This window comes from Chiloscyllium plagiosum, chromosome 6, assembly GCF_004010195.1.
Source record: "Chiloscyllium plagiosum isolate BGI_BamShark_2017 chromosome 6, ASM401019v2, whole genome shotgun sequence".
Taxonomy (NCBI): Eukaryota; Metazoa; Chordata; class Chondrichthyes; order Orectolobiformes; family Hemiscylliidae; genus Chiloscyllium; species Chiloscyllium plagiosum.
This window is the reverse complement of record NC_057715.1, coordinates 98,368,658-98,393,589: the sequence shown is the minus strand read 5'-3', so window position 1 is coordinate 98,393,589 and position 24,932 is coordinate 98,368,658. Positions and strand designations below refer to the sequence as shown.

Genomic DNA, 24,932 nt, shown 5'->3' with positions numbered 1-24,932 from the left:
TGGAGACAAGGGAAAATTATGGCTTACAGAGCCCATGTCCACCATTCCCAAGATTGAGCCACTTGATAGTGTCCTTGGCAGCAAGACATCCCCCCGCAACCACTATATCTCCAACCAGCCATGGGACTGCCTGCTGAGGGCATAAGAAAGCGGAGCAGCTCCCATTTAACCCTTGAGCCCACCACTAAACTTCTGCGGATAAATGGTGTAATTGGTGAAGCTAATTGACATCCCACAGTGAGCAAATGGGACTCCTACAGCGGTCTCCTTCCCAACTCTGACTGAATCATGAGAGGTTTTCCTTTGCCAAGAGACTGGTCCATAGCCCCTCCTGCAATTAAGCGAGTGCAGCCACCATATATTTTGACAGTTTGGGCTCAATTCCATCCATAGAGTCATCGAGATGTATGACAGAAAGAACTGCAGGTGCTGGAGAGTCAGTGTCGAAAAATGTGGTACAGGAAAGGCACAGCAGGAGCAGGAGATGGAAGGGCTTATGCCCAAAACATTGACTCTCCTGCTCCTCGGATGCTGCCTGACCTGCTATGTTTTTCCAACACTACAATTTTTGACTCAGAGATTTATGGCATGGAAACAGTACCTTCGGCCCAATTTGTCCATGCTGACCAGATATCTTAAATAAATCTGGTTCCATTTGCCAGCACTTGGCCCATATCCCTCTAAACCCTTCCTATTCATATAACCATCCAAATATCTTTTAAATGTTATAATTGTATCTGCCTGCACTACTTCCTCTGGCAGCACATTCCATACACGCACCATCTGCATGAAAATGTTGCCCCTTGGATTCCTTTTAAATCTTTCTCCACTCACCTTAAACCTATGCTCTCCAATTTTGGACTCCTCTACCCTGGAAAAAAAGACTTTGGCTATTCACCCTATACATTGCCCTAATTATGAATCATCCCATCAACTGAGATGTTACCAAAAAAGGAAGACATGGTATTCATATCCATCATATTCTTCACAGACCTCCAATTCAAACACTTGAAGAAAAATAATCTTCCCAGTTCTATCTTGTATAATTAACAGCCATATTATATTCAAGGTTAAATACTTTGATTGAACACATTTGTTATTTGCAACTAACATGGATTCTCCTGGTGTTGGACACAGAATTCAAGAGTATGCTACTGTAAGCAGTGTACATTTGCTTAAATCAGACTGTCCTTGTAGGATACTCACGACTTCACCATATAAGCTGGCAGCTAAGTTGGCAGGGTATTTATGGTCATAGGTAGCCAGGATATGTTGTGATTAAACAAGACACCTGACTGGCCTGGTAAGTGAATGATAAGTGTTGAGGAAAATATTGGTTGCAAAAAATAAGCAATTCATATAAATAGCCACTCCCAGATTTATCTTAATAAAAATGATGCAATGACAGGATGTTAGTGATGAAACTTTCAGTTGCACAGAACAGAAAAACAGCTGAAAAGCAAATCCATTAAGATCAAAGGAAAGAGCATTCTTGTCACTCATCCTGCCTCACTGCTGCCAAAGTTCGGCAGTTTTATCAATCATTGATGCATCCACTAGATTGCAAAAGATTGTGGCACTAGAACCCATTGCGTCAGGTAGCAATGTGAATTTATTTACAATCAGCCCAGCTCTTTCCTGTAGCCTTCCCCTGATAGGAAGCAGCTGACACTGCAGGGTGGTTAAAAGGAAGTGAGTAAGCGGTAAGCACACCGTTGCTACTCTGCTTTTCCTTCACTATCAGCCAGTTGCAGGGAACACCAGATAATAAGTGGTGTTTTGGAAGGAAAGGAAAGTTAACCAGAGAGATCCACTCAAATTTCACCTTTTGTGGCTCAAATCCACCAGAGATATCTTTTAAAAATTGTGTTCTGATCACCTCTTTAAAAAAAAAGACAACTTGTTTGAGGTTTAAAAGGTAAAATATTTTTTTTTAAAAGTTATGCCACAGAATACATACAAATGTCAATTCCTTTCCCATTCGTGCATTAAATAGAAAGGAGAGTAACGAACGTGTCTGTTGTTTGGAGATGAGAGTTTTGAAGACTAATCTGATTGGAGCATTGGATTGTTAAAGCCCACATCATTTCAAATGAAGAAAAAATTAATAACACTTAAGATTATTTAAATATACAATGCCTTAACCAGAGTCAGCATGACTGGTTTAAACTTTAAACAAAGCTTGTCAGTTGACTGTCAGTCATCATCAACTGGCACATTCTCCATGGCAATGCCTCTACTGGAGTTTACTTGCTAACAAATCAACAATCTTATCTCATTTGATATTAATGTTGTTCTCCCTTTAAGTTGATTTATTTTGTCCCAATGAAAAGCTTCAGAAAAATGTGCCTTTTTCAGCAATATTCAGCTCTGCACTACTAAATGATCATTTTTCACTCTATCTCATTGGCAACTAAGTACTTTGGAACACACTGGGGTTATGCGAGCATTTGTATAAACTCAAGACTTCCTTGTGTATATTCCATGACCAGATTCACTCACTCATTGCGGTTAGTGTTCTATTTCCCTGGGGCAGTAGTACTTGACCTGCCAAAAAAGCCAGATTAAAACTGTCATTTACATGTACTGTACTATAATGTCTCAGACAGACATTGTTCAACTACAATACCATTATACATTAAAGTGTGAAACCTGGCAAAAGTTAGCTTTTAATCTACTTTGTCGTTACATACTCAAAATTTGGTTATCACTCCTTCTCCATTTCCTTTCTCATTTCTTCCTCTGTCCATTTCCCATCATATAAAGGAAGCACAAACGACTGCTACACTTTAATTTCCAGCATTCTAACACTGCTTCCAGTCAAGATAACAATTTACTTGAAATTCTTCTATACTGTAATTATGGCTTAAATACCGTCTATAACATTGGTGAGACAAATGTTGATTAGGGTAATTGCTTTACTGAACACACCATCTACAAGTGCAATCCAAAGTTTCTGGCTATTCATCAATTGAGCTTTCCATTCCCTTGCAGCTCTGACCTCTACCTTTCAAACTCATCCAGTAAAGCTCATCACAATCTCAGGGAACAGTACCTCCTTTTGCTACAACTCAACAATTTGCCTTCAAGTCCTTTGACTTGAACTTTGGCTTTAACATCTTCAGACCTTGACCATCACTACCATTTGCTCTATCACAGGAGGTCAGTTGATGTAGTATGGATGCCACAGTGCTGCTGGAAATGGGTGTGATGTGGCCTGGTAGTTTGGATATTGATTTCTGATGGATGCACAGCTGGCTGACTGACTTACATGTGAACACTTAAAAACATGGAAATTAGGAGCAGGAGTCAATCATTTGACCCCTTGAGCCTGCTCCTCCATTCCAAATAATCATGGTTGATTCTCGATGGCAATGCCATATTCTTGTTTTTGCTATAAACCCTTGATGCCTTTAATCTCTTAAAAAAGGTTACCAATCTCTTTCTCAAATATACACAGAGACCTGGCCACCACAGCAAATTCCATAGGCTAACCACCGTTTGAGTGAAGAAATGCTTCCTCATCTCAGTCTTAAATGGTCCACTCCTTTTCCTAAGACTCTCCAACCAGCGAATACTTCCTCCTTGAATCTAGTCTATCCATCACTGTTAGAAGTTTACATATTTCTAATCAGATGTCCTCTCATTCTCTTAAACTCAAGTGAATACAGGCTCAGTTGGACCAACTCTCCTCATAGGAAAAGCTTGCTATCTCCAGTATCAACCTAGTGAACCTTTGCTGCACTCCCACTATTGCCAGTATATCCTTTGTTTAGCAGGGAGACCAAAACCGCACATAATGCTTAAGTTGCAGTCTTATCAAAGTGCTGTATAACTGCAATGAGCCATCCCTACTTCAGAACTCAAATCTCCTTGCACAAATGCCAACATACCATGTGCCTTTCTAATTGGTTGCTATACCTGCCTGTTTGCTTTCACTGACCTGTTAATGAAGACACCCGGATCCCTATGTACATTCACATTTCCCAATTTGCCAACTTCAAGAGCACACAGACATTACATGTTTGAGTTCTGAACAGTCACACAATCATAGAATCGCTACAGTATAGCAGCAGGCCATTCAGTCCATCAAGCGGCAACATTTTCACGCAGAGGGTGGAACACGTATGGAATAAGCTGCCAGAGGAAGTGGTGGAGGTTGGTACAATTGCGACATTTAAAAAGGTATCTGGATGTGTATATGAATAGCACGGGGTTAGAGGGATATGGGCCGGGTACTGGCAGGTGGGACTAGAATGGGTTGGGATAACTGGTTGGCATGGACAAGTTGGACCAAAGCGTCTGTTTCCGTACTGTACATCTCTATGACTCTATGACCCTCCAAAAAGCATCCCAACCAGACTCACCCCTTACCCTATCCCTGTAATCCTGCATTTCTCATGACTAACCCACCTAGCCTGCACATCCCTGGACACAATGAGTAATTTAGCACAGCCAAACTGTGGGTCAGTTTAAGCAAGAGAAAAGCTGCATATATATGGCAAATGTTCTGCTTTCACAAATACCTGCAGTTCTATGTATGAAAGATTCAAACTTTCCATTGGTGAATTTACTTCTTAGCAACAGAAAACTTCGAAGGTAATGGATAAATCTTCCATACAGTTAATTAGCGATGGCTCAGTGGTTAGTCATGTTGCCTCACAGCACCAGGTTTGATTTCGGCCTCGGGCAACTGTCTGTGTGGAGTTTGCACATTCTCTCCATGTGTTTCCTTCGGTTGCTCTAGTTTCCTCCCACAGTCCAAAGATCAGGTGGCTTCACCATAATAAATTCCCACAGTGACCAGGAATGTGTAAGCTGGGTAGATTAGCCACGGGGAATGCAGAGTTACAAGCATAGGGTAAATGAGTTGCGTCTGGGTGGGATGGTCTTCAGAGGGTTGTTGTGGACTCGATGGGCCAAATGGCCTGTTTCCACACAGTAGGGAAGCTATGAAATTCTACAAAAATTGACTGCGAGGTACAAGTTTGTCAAAGCATTGGATTGGATGAATGACAAAGAACCAACTCTAAAAAGCAATAAGTGGAAACAATGTTAAGTAGAAAGATGCAGTTTTGTTGAAATGACTTGTTCTATGAATAGAAAGCGAAGCACCTATTTGGAATTTCAGACAATAGGAGTTGTTCAAACTGTGTCCCCTTTGTCTGCCAAATATTAAATAATGAATTTGATGTTAATCCCTGATTAAACCATTTGTAAGTAAGTCATGATAATGAATAACATGTCACAGGGAGGTACAGAAAACTCTTAGAAAAAATGTATAGAATTCAACACCATTATACTACAGCGTCAAAACCTTATATGGATCCAGAAGTCCATCATGGCATCTTTCTAGTTTGTGGTATCCACTTGTCAACCCACATAAACAGCAGCTCTGCATGTTACATGAGCAGCGCTGGCAGTGGTGTGACTTGCCTTTCATCACTAAATATTCTGTGGTAAAATCTGTGCCTAATTAATGCTCAGAGCTCAATAAAAGTTCAACCACCAAGTTTGTCTTTGGAAGTTATGGGTTTTGAAGGTAACTGCGGCCTTCACTGCCAAAGTCTTGTGAATGATCCTGTTTCCTGGCTGAGAGAAACAGAATCTGAGCGGGCTCATGACAGAGCTCTTTTCAAGTTGCTGGACTCCATTCCCAAAGAATGGATCCAATGTAAAATTTCCAGCAAAGTCAGGAATAGTAGGAGCTTGTTTTCTGACAGAGCTGAGAGCTAATTGACCAACTCCAATTGGAAACCTGTAAACGGGCCATGGATTCAATTCCTCCATGGTCTGGGGGCTAAATTCCTGCGACTGTGTTGCGTTCCTTTCTGGCCTGACTGCTCCGTTAAGTTGCAACCATTTCAATTCTGGTATTTTTTGGTCCCAGGACACAAATAAAATCTATTTGCAGCCACACTTTTTAAAAATATTTGTGTTACCAACTATAGCTTCATGAATATGCAGTATAGAATAAATTAGAATTCACTAGCACAAATCAAAATAATTTCATGGGTGAAGTGGAAAACAAAATTAACACATTCTTTTTCTGCCCCAAAGACTCAGCTACTTCAACACAAAACACTTCCTTCTTCCAGAGTGCTATTATGCAGCACTGCAAAGTAAATTACATGCTCAGATCAATACATTGAAAATGGTGTGCAGAACAAAACTTTAGCAACTGGTGTTCTCAGTCCAAATCCATAAATTTTTGGCATATCTGGCTGGAGGAAGATATCACACTGCTTTAAGAGACAGGCAACTTCAGTGAATCTTACAAAGTTCCCCAAATGGTTTCAAATTCTCTGGTTTATTATCTGCAGCCAGGCAATTCTCTCCCTTTCCAAGTACTTGATTTGATTTGATTTATTCGATTCTCTACAGTGTGGAAACAGGCCCTTCGGCCCACCAAGTCCACACCGACCCTCTGAAGAGTAACCCACCCAGACCCATTTCCCTCTGACTAATGCTATGAGCAGTTTAACATGGTCAAGTCACCTGCACATCTTTGGAATTTGGGAGGGAAATGGAGCAAACCCACGAAGACACAGGGAGAATGTGCAAACTCCACACGGACAGTTGCCAGAGGCTAGAATCGAATTTGGGACCCTGGTACTGTGAGGCAGCAGTGCTAATCACTGAGCCTCTGTGCCACCCATCATTGCCACATGTACTAAAATACAGTGAAAAGTATTGTTTTGAGTGCTGTCAGGCAAATCATGCATTAGTACGTCAGCGTAATAGAACAGAACGCAGGACATAGTGTTATAGCTACACAGAAGGTGCAGAGAAAGAATAACTTTAATATATGAGGTCTGTTCAAACATCTGATAACAGCTGGGAAGTAGCTGTTCTTGAATCAGTTGACATGTGTTTGGTAATTTACCAATGAACCTGCAGATACACTACCCCAGATCACCGCCCCAACCATCACGCGGACCCCAGCAAGCAGCAATGGATGAAGGACCTTCACAAGGCAGAAAATGCCCAAAAAATCATTGAGGCCAGAGGAAGTGATGAGGCAGTAACATCTTGGTCAGATATCTTGGTTGCAAGGATATCTTAAAAGAACAGTGATGTGGAGACAGACCTCCAAGGCCATAGGACCTGGATAGCAATAGGTACAGCTTATGGGCCAGACATTAGAGATGGAGGAATGCAGGTTACAGGCTGGAAGAATTTAACAATTAGTCTCTCTACCAAGCTTGTTATTGTTTCATCTCTTCTGGAATGCTTTTAATTTGTGTCATAGTAAAAGGCCATCAGCCCATTAGACCAGACAATCACAGAATTGTTGTAGAACAGAAGGTTGCCATTTGACCCATCATGCCTGCACAGGCTGTTCCATTAAGCCACATTGCCCAATGCAAATCTGTTTTTTCTCTAAACTCTTGCACATTACTTCAATGCAAATGATCATCCAATGCCCTCTTAAATGCCTCAATTGGATCTACTTCTATTACATTCCCAATCAGTGCATTCTTTACCCAATCTTCTCACTGGGTGAAAAAAAGTCTTGCATCGCCCTCACTTCTTTTGCACATCACTTTAAATTTATGGTTTATTTTGCTGTTCCTTTAAAAGCAGGAATCCTTATGCAACTACTTTTGCATAACATCAAGGCAGAACACTGTTAAAACTAGAACAATTTTCCACAATCAGGGATGAGGATGTTGAGCTAATTTTGTCCTTTGCTGGCAGGAAGATACCGAGGACAACCAGGGTATCCGGATTGCCTGGGAGATCAGTAAACTTCACACAGGCTGGGAATCGATCCAGGACTCTCTGCTCTTTATATCGGTGACCTCACCGAGTGCATTTGTTGAATGGATAATCTCTGTAAAGTACACAACAAAGGTCTATCCAGCATTTCAGCTGTAGCTCATATTGAAGAAATGTTAGGAGGAGCTTCACAGTTGGAAAGAGGGAATGAAGCAACTTCTAACCCTATTTAAACACAAAGAATGTTTCCAAGATTGACATTTTAAATGCATTGCTTTTAAGGAGAGTATAGCTTACTACAAATGAGAAAGTCGTCTATAATTTCTGTTAGAGAGAGAAATTAAAAAACAAAATGCTGCAGGTGCTGGAAAGCTAAAATAACTGCTTTTGTCCTTTTATCGTTTTAGTACCCCAGGGCCAATAAAGTTTACCACATACTTTCCTTCTTTATCCACCTTTTTTTAAATTTGCTAATGGGATGAGAGCGTCTAGTGGCTGAGCCAGTATTACCTATCCCTAGTTGCCCAGAGAGTAGATTAGATTCCCTACAGTGTGGAAACAGGCCCTTTGGCCAACAAGACCACAGTGACCCTCCGAAGAGCAACCCACCCAGACCCATTCCACTACATTCACCCCTGACTAATGCACCTAACACTACAGGCAATTTAGCATGGCCAATTCACCTAACCTTTGGATTGGAGGAAACCGGAGCACCCAGAGGAAACACGGGGAGAATGTGCAAACCTCCACACAGACAGTTGCCCGAGGTGGGAATTGAACCTGGGTCTCTGGCGCTGTGAGGCAGCAGTGCTAGCCACTGAGCCACCGTGCCGCCTAATAGTTAAGAATCAACCACATTGTTTTGGAACAAATTTCCCTCCCAAGATGGACATGAGTGAACCAGATGGCTTTTTCTGTCATGACAATCAACAGTGGTTAAACAGTCACCATTAAGCCAACTTTTCACTGCAAATTTTTATTAAATTCACATTTCACAGTTTGTTATGGTGAGATTTGAGCTGAAAATGTGTTGCTGGAAAAGCGCAGCAGGTCAGGCAGCATCCAGGGAACAGGAGAATCGACGTTTCGGGCATAAGCCCTTCTTCCTGAAGAAGGGCTTATGCCCGAAACGTCGATTCTCCTGTTCCCTGGATGCTGCCTGACCTGCTGCGCTTTTCCAGCAACACATTTTCAGCTCTGATCTCCAGCATCTGCAGACCTCACTTTCTCCTCCATGGTGAGATTTGAGCCAATGTCACCAGGAGAATTAGCCGGTGGTTCTAGATTATCCATTCAAAGACACCATCACTACACCAGCACACTTTGCTGACATCTTTAACCTCTCCTTACTACAATGTGAGCCTTCCCACCTGCTTCAAGGAGACCACTATCATCCTGGTGCTGAAGAAAAATCAGGCAACATGCCTTAATGACTATAATCATTATACACTCACAACTGTGTGGTCAAATTCAACTCTAACTCCATTTATAAATTTGCTGATGACAACAACACCAAAGTGGGTCAGATCTCAAATGACAACAAGACAGATTATAGGAAAGACATAGGGAGCTCAGTGGTGTGGTGCAAAGACAACAATCTCTAATTCAAAGTCAGCAAAGTGAAGAAGCTGGTCTTGACTTCAGGAAGCAGAGTGGATAGCACATCCCAGCTGCATCAATGGTGCTTGAGGTGGAGGTGGCCAAGGGCTTCAAATTCCTGGGAGTGAATATCACCAACAATCTGGCCATGTCCATCCACATCCACACAATGGTTAAGAAAGCACACCAAGGCCTCGATTTACACAGAGGGCTTAGGAAATTCAGCATGTCCACAATGTCTCTTACCAATTTGTATTGATGTGCCATGGAAAGAAACCTATTTGGATGCATCACAGCTTGGTACGGCAACTGCTCTGCCCAAGACCACAAGAAATTACAGAGAGTTGTGAACGTCCATCACAAAAACCAGCCTTCCATCCATTCACTCCAGCTACACTTCCTGCTGTTTCAATAAAGCAGGCAACATCATCAAAGATCTCTCCCACCCCATTATACTCTCTTACACCCTCTACCATCAGGGAAAAGATATAAACATTTGAAAACACATAGCAACAGATTTAAGAACAGCTTCTTCCCCACTGTTATCAGACTTATGAATGGATCTCTCATATATTAGAGCTGATCTTTCAATGCACCTTCTCTGTAGCTGTAACTCTATATTCTTTCTTCTGTTCTATTACGTTGACATTTATGCGAGGTATGATTTGTCTGGTTAGCCCACAAAATAATAGTTTTCATTATATCTTGGTACGTGTGACAATAATGAAGCAAATCAAATCAACTAGGACTCCTCTGATATCCTTCACCACTTTGACCTAGTCTGGTTTCCAGCTCAAACTGTTCCCTGTTCATCATTCACCTTCAGTCCTCATACACATTATTCTTCCTCTTCTTTCTGGAACAGATGTCAGTTTGCAACTCTCCTTTAATTCCATTTTCTGCAAACAAGATATGTTTTCAGGGAAGTATTGGCGCTCTGGCTGTGCCTGGCTTTTCATTTAAGATTTCCTCTGGGTCCCATATACACCTTTTGTTTCTCTAGATTTTTGACATTCTTCCCTTTATTTGTCCTTCGCAATCGTCACTTCTGACACTTAATCCTCTCCTGCTCTTACCAAGTCACAGACCTGTCTTTTTTGTATCCCCACTGCTATCCTCCTTCCTTACAAGCTATTCATCTGCAATACCTTCCAGTTTGAAACAAAGGTAATTGACCTGAAATGATAACCCTGCCAACCTCTCAGAGCAGTTGAGTGTTCCTATCAACTTATGGAGGGAGGTAAAAGGTTGCATTGGAATAGAAAACTGGGAAGATAAAGTCACAAATTGATGTTGTAATGTGCTTATTAGCTTTCTTCCAAATGCCTTTGAAAGTAGAGATAATCATAGAAAGTAAACTCAAGTAAAAATTGGTTCAACAAGTCCATGTATTTCAGAGCACTCTGTTGATTCAAAGACTGTCATAATCATTAGATTAGATTCCCTACAGTATGTAACAGGCCTTTCAGCCCAACAAATCCACACTGACCCTCTGAAGAGTAACCCGCCCAGACCATTCCCCAACATTTACCCCTGACTTGGCAATTTAGCATGGCCAATTCACCTGATCTGTATATGTTTGGACTGTGGGAGGAAACCAGAGCACCCGGAGGAAACCCACACAGACACGGGCAGGATGTGCAAACTCCACACAGACAGTCACCCAAGGCTGGAATCAAACCCGGGTCCCTAGCGCTGTAAGGCAGCAGGGCTAACCACTGAGCCACCATGTGGCTACTTAAATCAGCCCAGTAATGTAGGAAAAAAAACTTAGTTTTTATGCAGTTTGGTTAAAAGTATTGAATAACTTCAATTCTTCAATCCTCCATTGAACTTACAACTTTAATATGTTGGATAGCAAATAACTTCCAAATGCTTAAATATTGTGCAAAAGCAATACTTCTGAATGATGGTAAATAGATAGTACTGAAATATCACTTTATTGGGAATAAAGCCTGGAGAACTTTCTAAATGGCTTTAATTATTTTAAAGCTCAGTATGATGTGTTTATTCATTTTTTGTTCCAATTTATTGAAACATTAAATGATGTGCGCTTCAGTTTTCTAGCCATGGGACGACTTGGGAAGAGAAAGAGAGAAAGTGTTCTCTTTACTTAAAATTAATGAATATCTTGTGGTAACATTTGGAAACTGGACGAATAAGCATATTTACATTTGAAAGCAAAATACAGCAGATGCTGGAAAACAGAAATAAATGGGGCAGCATGGTGGTTCAGTGGTTAGCCCTGCTGCCTCACAGTGCCAGAGACCTGGGTTCGATTCCACCCTTGGGCGACTGTCTGTGTGGCGTTTGCACGTTCTCCCAGTGTCTGCGTGGGTTTCCTCCCACAGTCACAAAAGATGTGCAGGTTAGGTGAATTGGCCATGCTAAATTGCCCATAGAGTTAGGAGCATTAGTTAGGGGGAATGGGTCTGGGTGGGTTACTCTTCGGAGGGTCGGTGTGGACTAGTTGGGCCAAAGGGCTGTTTCCACACTGTAGGGAATCTAATCTAAAACAAAGTGCTGGAAGAACTGAACAGGTTCCGCCAGGTCCAGTAAAACAATGAAGCAGAGATTTTACAATATTGATGGAACACTGGGCCAGTTTCTTTCAGAGTAGCTAAGGTTCTGCGGATGTTTGAAAATTGATCCTTATGTCCACTCCTATTGCTGATAGATCCAATGTTTGTTGCTCTGAAGTTTTTAAATCCCCTAATTTTATCTTTTAAAAAAAATGGGCATCAGCAACCCACCCAGCACCTTTAACACTCATTCCCTCCATGACAGTGGCTGTAGTGTGAATCATCTACTAGATGCATTGCCAAATCTTTCAAAGACTCCATCTACAGCATATTCCAAACCCATGATCCCTGCTACATAGAACAAGGGCTACAGGCGTGCAAAGTTTTGACTTTTCACTATGTCACTTGTGCTGCACTGGATCAAAATCCTAGAACTCCATCTCTCTCAAGGCATAGTGGGAGTACACATGCACTGTAGCAGTTCAGTAGCAATTCAGTATCACTTTATTGGGATAATTGAAGATGGACAATAAATGCTGGCCTTAACAGCAATATTCACATTCTCACAAATGAATTAAAAAAAAAACTGTCAGATTCCTTTCTAAGCATTCCTTGTTTTACACATTCACTTCTTCCACTGGAATGTTGATTGAACAGGATAGTTCCACGCATTTAGCTCCCATCAGGTAAAATGGAGCAGCATCTTGAGGAACATGCAACTTATTGAACAAAGTGACAAACCCAATGCATATGATGCAAACAAAAATGATTTCAAGTCTAATCGGTTGGCACATTTTTGTTCTAAAAATCACTCATTTCATTTACAAAAGATTTCCTTCCCCTCCATAGGTAGTTAAAGGTCACGTCAAACCTAAACATAAAATCAGTTTAAATCACTGTTCTGTCAAAACTAGGAAAAGATTGTGAATGCAACAAAGCTGACAACAGCAAAATGCTCAGAATACCCATTGAAAAAGGTGCAGAATTATACTTTCAGGTTGTTGACCTTTCAGTTCTAATGAAAAGAAGTTACAGACTTGGAACAATGGGTGGAATCTTCCATTTTCTTTGGATTTCTCGCAAGATGGTGAGTTACCCATATTGATGCACTGAGATAGATCTTCCCTCCTAAAATTAATGCCCATGCTCGGGTTTTAGTATGCCACAATTCCAGCTAACTAAATTGGTTTACAAACACTGGCACTGTAAGATTTATAAAATCATAGAATCCCTACAGTGTGGAAGCAGGCTATTCAGCCCATTGAGAGAACATACCTTCCAAAGAGCATCCCACCCAAACCCAACACCAACGCCCCCAATCCTATCCCTGTAACCCTGCATTTCCAATGGCTAACCTACCTAGCCTGCACTCCTCTGGACACTATGGGCAATTTAGCATGGCCAATTCACCTAACCTGCACATCTTTGTTCTGTGGACTCTAGATCTGATCTCCAGCATCTGCAGTCCTCACTGTCTCCTACATTACAAATCATCCAAGCGAACAAAAAAAAACATTCAAATACAGCAGCTGAATGTTTCTGATTCCTTAAGTACAGTGCCTCTAACAAACTGACCACATTTTCATGTCTCATCTTTGCTGAGACAAATGGTGGGGAATCTCTTATGCAAGACAGAAGTGTGCCACCGAAGTGGAACAATTGAATATACAGGAATAAAATGTACATTTGTGGAGTAGTCTCTCAAACAGTGATAAATATAGTTGTGTGAATTAATTAACTTGCGGAGAAGGTGCTTAACAGGATAAGCATATTTGGACAGAAGCCAGTGTGTACAGCTTCCCACAGTTGAGGAACTGATAATGTGATATGTGGTTGTAGGGAGTGCCAGCTAGCCCTGCAGAAGAAAAAAAACCACCAGTGTGAAACAATATATTTATAATTAACGATCATACAGAAAGGAACAGGTAGAGCTGAGGGATGCAAAATTAAAAGGCAATCATAATGTTGGATGGCAATTACATATAGAAGGAAAGAAATGAACAATAGGATAACAAAGATAAGTGGTATATTGGTTTCATTCATTCCATTGGAAAGGAGCTCATCAGGTTAGAAATCCAGCCTGCTGGCTCAGCTATTCCTTGTTGGCTTCTCCTTATATGCAATGCTTTTTGGTATAGCCAATCAATCACATGGTGAAAGGAAGATACAAAGAGTAGTGGATATGAACAAAGATTTGGCTTTGAAGCCTTGATCAGAACTCAGAACTATAAAAGAAAACCACAGTTGATGGGAATGATTGGTATGCAGTGGAACAATGATTTGTCAGGCTTCAACTCTGACACAATGCTTGGGTTTTATTTTTCCAATTGATAGAACGTTGCAGTATAAAACAATTCATGCTCTCATCATAAATATGGCAGCTGTCTGAAGCATAACACTTCCAGGTAGATTCTTCAATGCATGCACAGTCTGCCCACACAGCTTAGATGCTTGACTGCGCTCTTAATGGTCCACCTATACCCATTCTTAATTTATGTGGCCTTTGAGTCTTTATAGATCCTGGACAATTAATGAATTAAGGATGGCACAGTGGCTCAGTGATTAGCACTACTGCCTCATAGCATCAGGGACCCGGGTTTGATTCCAGCCTCAGGTGACTGTGTGGACTTTGCACATTTTCCCCTTGGATTTCTTCCGGGTACTCCGGTTTCCTCCCACAGTTCAAAGATGTGCAGGTTAGATGGCCATGGTAAATGCAAGTTATATGGATAGGGGAGGGGGCATGTCTGGGTGGGATGCTCTTAGGAGGGTCAGTGTGGACTCTATGGGCTAAATGGCTGTAGGGATTCTGTGAACATTCCTCACAGCCTTCAATGCAAGGTAATATTATCCCATTATTGAGTGAACATAAGCTGATTACAATTTCACGAGAAGCTTTGAGCCTTCTAGGATTTCTGCCAGCTTTTACACTTGCGTGCCCAAGTGCAAACCAGATATGATTACCAAAATAAGGAGCTGAAGGCTAGAATTAAGGGGCTTTATTGCCACATCAAACGACGCAAAACATTTTAGTTACCTATTATCCAATTCTCTCTGTATCATGACTTACAGCAGGTTCAACTTAAGAAATAGGAGTAGGCCATTCAGCCTCTCAAGCCACCTGCTTTAATGGTAGAGGCAGTGAATGTTGGAGACGTTTAAAATATTATTACTCACAACCTGACTCCAGTGTGCACAAATGCAGGGCTGATTTGCATGGCAGGTACTGCCACATCCAGGTTCAAGACTGAAGGGGCCAGCTGGCCCATCCTTTAAATTCTGTTGCCAATCAAGCAGGCTGCTTTCTCCTGAATGGGGTTAAACTTTGAGATCATTTCTGGAGCTGCACACATCCAGGAGAGTGGAGAGCATTCCATCATACTCATGACTTGTAAACAGTGGGCTAGAATACACTAGGTCTCTTTATCAGAGTCACTAATATCGTCTGTAAATAGTTGAACCTCCAACATTGAACTCTGGCTCGTAACCAACTTGAAAATCACCCATTTAACATGTGTTTTCTGCTTAATAGCCAATTCTCTACCCAACCTGATGTGTTATCTGAATAGCTTGAACTCCTAATTTGTGCCATAACCTTTAATCTGGCACTTTATCTATTGATTTTTTGAAATTTACTGGTCCCCCTACATCCACCCTGGTGGTTCAATTCTGAAAGTACTTCAAAGATTTTGTCAGACATGATTTCCCTTTCATAAAACATGTTAACTTTGCTTGATCGTATAATGAATTTCTAAATATTCAATCGCTACTCCCTTGTCAGTAGATACATGTCTTTTAGGTGGGCAACAATTATACAGGAGTTTATGCCATAGCAAAGAAATACCATTTTGATAACTTTCCCCATGTTAATGGTGAAATGAGAAAGAGAGTTGCCTTAGCTATTGCACCCATTTAGGACAACATATAAATATCAGAAATAATTGAGGTACCTAATGGAGTTGCAATAGGGGACAGCTAGATGAGCACATAAGGAGGAAAGGAATAGAGACAATGGTTGAAAGGAGTTTAGTGGGGAACTGAAACACCCAGCAATGACCAGCAGTGTTAAATGCCTGGTTTTCTTACTTTATGTTATATAATAGAAAGTGAAGGTCTGCTTTTGCCCAATGTAAGTATTCAATGAGAAAGTTGCATAACTGGTTCAGTAAGTAGTACACCATGGGTGCCACAGCTGGAGTCCTTCAACAAACCCAAGATACTACATACTGTCAAGAGCTTCTGCTGATTCTGCATAGCAGATAGAGGACATGACTCAGCTCTGTAAACAGATCACCAAATATATGAGTTGTGATAAATCCAATTGACAAGGATAGAGAAAATGCATTTCCTGTGATTTCAGAACACTCTGAAGTCCATGAATTAAAGAACCAGGGCTAAGTTTTAGATGAGCTTCTGAAAATGTTGAAATAATCAAGTCAAAAAAAGCATGAATACCCATAGGCTGTGACTGGCTAACACACTGCATTCTTCATGTAGACAAGAAGAGCACAGAATAGTCAGGAATATCATGTCAATGGAAGAGTTAGCATAGACATAATGAAACAAGAAAATTACAGTATTGGCCATCACTGAAATCAAATCTTTTGAGAATGCAGTCAATGTGCCTTTGATAGCCAGAGGAGTATAAACACCTTTTTACAGACAATCATTCTCTCCACTAACTCCTAAATTCCCCAGAAGAGCTCGATGAAATAGCAGTTTAATACGGCATGCTGCTCGTGCAAGTTAACATCTACAGTCTGCAAGAAAGGAACTACAGAAGAATGATGATGGCTAAAAAATTGCAATTACCACTTCAGGAGCAAATACTCACACACCCAATCATTTACACAGTAATTAGCTAACCTAACTTTCGCAATATTGTCATGTTGAAAAACACAGAATAAGGAGGAAGCCACAGTACACAAGGTTGAATGTGAAGTCTCTCAGAGTGGAGATTTTAAAATGTCATCTTGTCACAGAACAGCCTTCTTATTTTCAACTCTCAGAACTTCAACTCAAGACAAACCACTTCCTGTTCATGTTACTGCGGAAGCAGATTTCCCCTAATTTCAAATAATGCCTTTTTATTTTAAAAATTGTTTATTGAATATAAAGCATCACCATCTAAGCCAGAATTTCTTGTCCATCCTTAATTGCCCTTGAGAAGTTGGTGGTGAACTGCCTTCTCGAACCACTGCAGCCCATCGACTGCAGTTGTACACAGGGTTGATTTATTCAGGACCTTAAACTAGCAACAGAGAAGGAGCAGTGATATATTTTCAAGTCAGAGCCATGAGTGGTTTGGAGGGGAACATGCAGGTGGTGATGTTCCCATGCTGACCTAGCCTTTGCGTGATAGTGGGTTTGGAGAATGCTTTGAAGGTACCTGGTGAGTTGATGCAGTGTTTCTTATAGATAATACAAGGCTGGTGATGTGCATCGGTGGTAGGGGAAATAAATGTTTAAGATGGTGGAGAGGATGTCAGTAAAGTAGGTTGCTTTGTTCCAGTCCTTGTTGAGCTTGTTGCTACAGCTGCATATATTTAGGCAGGAGACTTAAGGATGTAGAAGGTCTTCTATACCTTGTCTTTGTATCCCCTTTTCAAGGTTAAAAAACAAATGCTCACATACACTTTCCCAGACCAAGAACACTGATTAGTCTTTCTGCCTCAACCGTACAGGCATTTAAACCAAACCACACTGTCCCAAATATCATACCAGCCAAAACAAGTCAACTTATAATAGACCAAACTGTTTTGAAATGCAACAGAATCATTACATTTGTCAGGCTTTTTGAGTTTCATAGATAATAGGCCAAAGAAATCATTCTTCTGTTTAATAAGATGGTGTGGAGGTTCCGATGTTGGACTGTGGTGGACAGGGTCAAAAGCCACATGATACCACGTTACAGTCCAACAAGTTTATTTGAAATCACAAGCTTTTGGAGTGCTGCTCTTTCGTCAGGTGCTCCGAAAACTTGCGATTACAAATAAACCTGTTGGACGATAACCTGGTGTTGTGTAACTTCTGACCTTGTAACATAAGAACACAAGAACTAAGAGCAGCTATAGGCAGTTCAGCCCCCAGCCTGCTCCACTATGGAATATGATCACGACTGATCTCATCTTGACTTCAACTCCACTTGCCTGCCCTCTCCCCAGAACCCTTTAACCCATTACTAATTAAAATGTGTCTACCCCTACCTCAAAATTTATTCAGTGTCTGCTGTCCACCACACTCTAGGCTAGTGAGTTCCACACTTTCACAACTCAGAACTAAGTCCTCATCATCTGTTTTAAAATTGCTATCCATTAGCCTAAAATTATGACCTCTTTTTCTAGCTTGTCCCACAAGGAGAAACAACCCACCTTGTCAATGCCTTTTAGCATTTTCTTACTTCTTAGATTAGAACTACCCTTATCCTTTGAAACTCTAGGGACTATAGGCCTAAACGGCTCAATCTCCCTTCACAAGACCAGCCTTTTATCTTTGGAATTAAGCTAATGAGCCTTCTCTGAAGTGTATCCAATGCAATTACAGCCTTTTCCAAAAAGGGAACCAAAATTGTACAGATTATTTTATTAACAGTCTCACCGATGCCTTGTACAATTGCAATAATGCTTCACTACTTTTATGCTCCATTCCTTTAGCAAAAAATGCCACAATTCTATTTGCTTTCTTATTACCTGCTGTACCTGCATGTCAGCTTTATGCAACTCATGCACAAGGACACCCATATTTCTCTATGCAAAAGCATTTTGAAGATTCTCAATATTTATTCATTCTTCTGATGAAATGGATACCTTTACACTTATGCATGTTAGACTTCATCTACCAAGTTTTGGCCCACTCACTTTATCTATGTATATCCACTGGTAAATTTCTTATTTTTTTCATTGCAACTTATCAACCTATTTTAGTCTTATCTACAAATTTTGTGATAGTACCTTCTCTTGGGCAGGAGAGATTATTTTTCTGTGTTCTAAAAATAATCAACGTTCACTAGATTTTAATTTTTAAAAACCTTTTTGGAAATTTGTCAGGTAACTTAAAAGAAGTTATAATCTGTACTTTTCAGATTTTCTTCACAGTCGAAGTCCACTGGTCATGCCAATGCACAAGCTTAAACTCCAGGAAAGAGCAGTTTCAAATTTGTGGTGAAATTTGAATCCTAAACAACGAATCCACAGTGGAACAGAGGCTGGCAGCTGGGAAGCTGTTTTTGTGGATGATCAATGCTGAAATTATAGCAGGCAGATTTCAAGGAAATAATGTGTTTATTCCTTGAATAATATTGACCAGCAAATGTAAACCCATCTTTTCAACTCAGGTGAATGAGACATTTATACTCTCACCATAAATAAGTTACAAGACCAGAGTTTTGACAACCTTTACATTTATATTCCTAGACCTGATTTTATTTTGTGTACAGACAGCCTTGTTTAGTTTTTAACTGAATTAAGACTTGTGACTCAAACAAATTTCTGGTAAAAGAATAATGGAAATTCTATATCTAATGACGAATGCAAATGTTTTGAGGTCTCTACTAACCTATATTATTGCTTTAGATGAGGACACAAAGTGCAATTTATTCACATTTGCTGATAATACAAAGGTAGTTGGGAAAGTGAATGGTGAAGAGGATGCAAATAGATGTGGACAAGTTAAGTAAGTTGACAAGAACATGGCAGATGAAATACCCAATGGAAGAAGAGTAAAACATTAGGCATTTTGGAAGGGAAAATGGAAAAGAGATTTTTTTTAATATTATGATGAGACATTGGGAAATGTTGTTATTCAGAGAACCTGTGATTTTGTATACAAAACAAAATTAGAATCTAGGTCCAACAGGCAATTAGCAAAGCAAACGGTATGTTAGCCTTGATTAAAAGGGAATGTAGAATAAGAATACAGCAGTGGCTCAGTGGTTAGCATTGCTGCCTCACAGTACCAGGGACCAGGTTCAATTCTAGCCTTGGGCACCTGTCTGCATGGAGTCTGCGTGTCAGCATAGGTTTCCTCTGGGTGCTCCAGTTTCCTCCCACAGTCCAAAGATGTGAAGGTCAGGTGAATTGGCCATGCTAAATTGCTCATAATGTTAGGTGCATTATTCAGAGGGAAATGGGTCTGGGTGGGTTACTCTTTGGAGGGTCAGTGTGGACTTGTTGGGCCAAAGGGTCCATTTCCACACTGTAGGGAATCTAATGATGAGACCATGCCTGGACGATTCTGTACAATGAAGGATATCCTCACTGAAGGAAGGATATCGTTACCTTGGAGAGAGTGCAACAAAGGTTCACTGGACTGATTTCTGGAATGAAGGAATTGCCCTTGGAGGAGAGATTGAGTAAAGCAGGCCTTTATTCCTTAGAATTTAGTGAAAGAGAAGTGGTTGCATCAAAAACTATAACATTCCTAAGGGGGGTTGACAGGGTAGATGGTGGGAGGGATTTTCCCCAGTTGGCAAGAATACAGGGTCACAGATTCAGAATGTATTGGCTGGTCATTTAACATGAAGCTGAATAGAGGCTATTGCAATTAATGGGTTGTAAATCTTTGGGATTCTTCCCTAGACAACTGAGAATGTTCAATCATTAAATGTATTCAAGAAAGAAAGAAATATTTGGACAATAAAGAAATCAAGAGAATGGAGATTCCACAAGATGTAATTAAGGTAGATCAGTCTTGACCTTATTACATGGTGGAACAGACGTGAAAGGCCAAATGGCTTGTCCTATTCGTAATAATTTATGATTAGTGCATTTGATTATGTATTTTCTGTGATTATTTTGTCAGTAAGTTGTGCAGTTCTCTCTTCCCTAACTTTATCTCCCAGTTCTGCTTTTGTCAGCCCATCTCATCATTACCGAAAACGTGTTTGTAGTCTAAGTGCACAGCTTTGGAACTGAAACCATAAACCTTTCTGGCCACCTCTTCTTCTTTCAAGCATCGACTTTGGCTCAGTGACAGCATTCTCAACTCAAGAGTACAAACTGTTGGGGACTCAAGTTCACACCAGAAACGTGAGTGGGTGACCTGGACTATTTGTTCAGTAAAGCACTGAAGGAGCTGTCTTCTGTGAAGAGGTTAATCTGAGGCCTCCAATTTAGGTGAAGGGGAAATACAAAAAGCCCCTGGCATTTTCCAAAGAAGAGCAAAGAATCTCTTAATAAACTGGTGAAAATCTGTCACACAACCAAAAAAGATTAACTCATGCTTTAATTTAACATTCAACAATGACTACAGTTCATAAGCACTTCATTGAACAAGAAATATTCATAAGATTGTGATGTGCCAAAATATGTCTTGCATTTATGTCAAATCCAAGTCTCTATAAAACCATTTCTTTGACTAATCTTCCAATCATTCATTCTGATATCTGCACCATTTAGCCTTCATTTAATTATGCTTCTGTGATATGCCTTGGGATATTTTTCATTATTACACACATTATATAAATGCAAGGTTTTGTTGTTGTGAATAATTATATATGATTGACAGAGTAAACAACATCCCTTCTTATATTTCCAATAGAAAGGTATAACTTAGGAGCAGGAGTAGACCATTCAGATCTCCTTCGTTGTTCAATAAGATCACGGCTGATGGTCATGATCTCAACTCCCTTTCTTTGTCTGTACCCCATAAACCTTGACTCCCTTGTCTATCATTTTTTTAAAAACTAACTCAGCATTGATTAAATTCCACCCAGTCTCTTTCGGGGGAAAGACAATTCCATGGATTAGTGATTCTCAGAGAGAGAGAAAAAAATTTCCACCCCAAATTAAAAAAGGAGACCTCTCATTCTTAAGGTAGGACCCCTTGTTGTAGTTACCCTGACACTAGGGAACATATCCTGGGGTCAAACCAAATCTGCTCAGGATCTTATATTTCAATAAAATCATTTCTAATTCTTCTAAACTCCAATGGCTACCAGGCCCAACATATTCAGATCTTTCTATTCTGCAGAAGATGAGCTCTTCATCCCAGGATGGGGTTTGATGAATCTTCTCTGAACAGCTCTGAAATTGATCAGATCCTCTTTTAGAATGACACCAAAACTGTACACAATATTCTACATGTGGCCTCACAAAGGCATTTTACAGCTGGGGTAAAACATTTCTACTTTTTCATATTCAATTTTCCTTGTAATGAATGCCATCACTTGTCTGTAATAGTCACTTGCTCTCCTTGCATCCTAACTTTTTGTGATCATGTACTAAGAATACATCACTATAGCACGTTGACACTACTCACTCTACACTTTCGAACATAAGATGCGAGTTGAACGTTAAACCTTGGGACTTTTTTTGGACTTCAACAAAGTACACCAGCAGAGGACATGACGATACAGAGCACCTGCAATTATCCCTTGCAGCAAGACAATAAAAATCAGAGAACCAATTTGCCAGACTACATTCCATCTCCCACCTAGTCCATTTTAACAGCAGATTCTCAACAGCAGTACAGTGCTTTCCTCTTTGCACTCGCCCTCCTGTGAAGTGATTATATGTCAGCCTTCCACAATTACAAAGAAAACAGAGATACTGGCAGCGGGCAGGTCAGAGGAATCCATTGGCTGTAGCGGTAATCTCATCCACATCAGCCTGGCGCTGATAGAAAATCAGTTTATCACAATGAATTTCCGGCAAAGTAACAATTCTCACCCCTCCCCATTTCAAGCTCTCTATATGCAGGATATCTCAAAGCAGATTAGGCCAGATTTATCAGCTGATGCACTGGTGACTTGTACTGTTTTAGGCAGTCTGGGCTCATCAATTTACGGTTATTGGATTAAGAATGAGCGCAGCCATCAGCTGTCAAGACCTTTAATTTGGGAGTTTGCGTTTCGAATACCTGTGGAATGGCAGAGTCAAGTTTCCCAATTGGTCACAAGGGATGGTCAGTTACTGAATCGACAACATTCAGAACTTCCAACATCTATAAAACAGACGCCATATATACATTTATAATCGGGCTAACTCTTTACTATGGGACAAAACAGAGCAAATGCCATTTCCACAGATTGTCCAAAGTCTCCCGTTCAGAAGTCCTTACTTTCCTGAAGAGCTAACACCAAAACATAAATAATACATAAAAGCAACCACAGGATCACCATCAGCTTCTTACTCACTCCAGACATGACAAATCCACGTTCCAATGAAGCTTCACTTGCGCACAATCATTCCTCTAAAAACACCTTCTAACATAACCATTTCGAGCTACAAACCATTCTCACGGAAGCGACTCAACGTGCCCGTTTAAACTGAATCCAGAAAGTGAAATCATGACGGGGGGACGTGGGGAGGAAAAGAGTGCGCTTGGTAATGAACACAAACTGTACCTTTTCCATTTTGCCAGGTTGTGTACCAGGACAGGCTGACGAAGGTGACACACACAAACGCCACAGTCCCATTTCTGAGCCTCATCGCATTGCCCACCGAGTCGCTACCGGAGTTTCGCCGTCTGTCTCATAGCAAGAACTGGGGCTCCCCTCTCCGCACCGCGTCTCGCTGCCTCGGTTCTCTGCACGTTCAATAATATATCTACAAACAGGGATGTTTATGCACGTTAAATCCTGGAAGATCAATAATGAGGGATCTCCTCCAGTTTCTGCACGAATTTTATTCTGAGTTTATTAACTGAGTTCAGAGGTGTAAAAAGAAAACCAAAATGGGATTTTTTTAAAAAAAGCATAAAACCTAACGGCGTTGCCGTTGCTTTCCGGCTCCTCTACCAGCAACACAAGCTGAACGTCCAGGAAGCACCAAACTCGCCGAAAGGCAGAATCAAGGAAAAGAAATTTCTCACTCGCCCCGAGGTTTAACCCAACCGAGAGCTGGCAGCGCGAAGCCCCGCCCAGCCTCCACCTTGATTGGTCCCCCTTGACGTTTCACTGCCCAATGAGTGCGGGGTAGGGACAGCGCTCCGTCTCGATTGGGCCAAATTGTTGCCAGTTGCAGCCTCGCGTCACAATGGACGGGGGGGTTGCACCCGCCCAGGACCCCTTACTTCCCTGTCAATTTCACTCCAGTGTCTGCTCCCAGATCTGTGTCCAAGCGCCCCGATGTGATTACAATCTTTCCTTTCTTTATGAAAACAGAAGGAAAGTAAACGAATCGATTACCCCATATGTCTTGACAGAGAAAACTGCGCAGGAGGCCAAACGTTAGTTCTAGCTTTGCCAGTCTTCCCTGACAGTTTTCTGTTATTTTTAACACGGCCTAATTTGGCAGTGTGGGGGAACTGTGGACAAAGGTTATTTTGGAGTCAGAGAGTTTTGGCACGGCAGCTCATCCGCGCCACTCATCAAACAATCTAACGGATATTGCTGGAGAAACTCAGCAGGTCTGGCAGCACCTGTGGAGAGAGAAACAGAGTTGACAGATCAAGTCCCGCGACGTTTCTTCAGAACCCAATTCTCCAGTAATTCTGTTTATATCTTCAGTTCTGTGTTTCATCAAACATTCTATCCTCATTTTCCAGCACTTCCTAATTTTTAATCAACATGTTCAAATGTGTTACGCTGGTGGCTCTTGAACTCGGGCCTTCTAGAAGTAGGGACACTACCAATGCCTTTAAAAATAATCTTCTCCTCAACCCCATTCACCTCTCCAACCCCCGTATCCCTTGTGTATTACCCATGTACTCTGTATTTTAGAATGTTTAGAATTTCATTGAAGAATCACGACAGTGTGGAAGTCGGCCATTCGGCCCATCGAGTCCACATCAACCTATCGAAAAGCATCCCAGACAAACCTAATTTGCTAAGTACAATTCCTTATCTTTTCAAACATCCCTATTTCTAAATATGAATTTTTAGGAATGAAGAATAAAAATGTTGAAACGCTGTTTATTAAATATTGTGTATAAAATACAGCTATAATAAAATTAGTAATCCAATTTATGCTTGGGCCTTGATTTTAATTGAGTTAAATGCTGCTAGCGCTCAAGTGCAGAATAAACATACATCCGATTGTATTAAACAGGAATAGGAGGGAATCAAGTTCTCAAGCTTCCCCTTTAAATATTGAATACAACAAAAGACAGTGTAAACCTCCATGCTAATGGGTGAAGTTCCCTTCCTAG

The 24,932-nt window shown here is 40.9% G+C and overlaps 1 protein-coding gene across 2 annotated transcripts in view; it reads right to left on the bottom strand.

Moving 5' to 3' along the window:
- Positions 1–24,616, bottom strand: part of mgat4a (alpha-1,3-mannosyl-glycoprotein 4-beta-N-acetylglucosaminyltransferase A) — a 274,570-nt gene extending 249,954 nt beyond the window's left edge. Inside the window, exon 1 of one of the 2 annotated variants that reach the window (XM_043692232.1) lies at positions 23,188–24,616. In XM_043692232.1, coding sequence (XP_043548167.1) covers positions 23,188–23,272 — 85 coding nt within the window. In that variant the 5' untranslated portion in view covers positions 23,273–24,616. The remainder of the gene's footprint in view (positions 1–23,187) is intronic. The other variant, XM_043692233.1, reaches the window with a different exon arrangement.
- Positions 24,617–24,932: the final 316 nt, after the last annotated feature.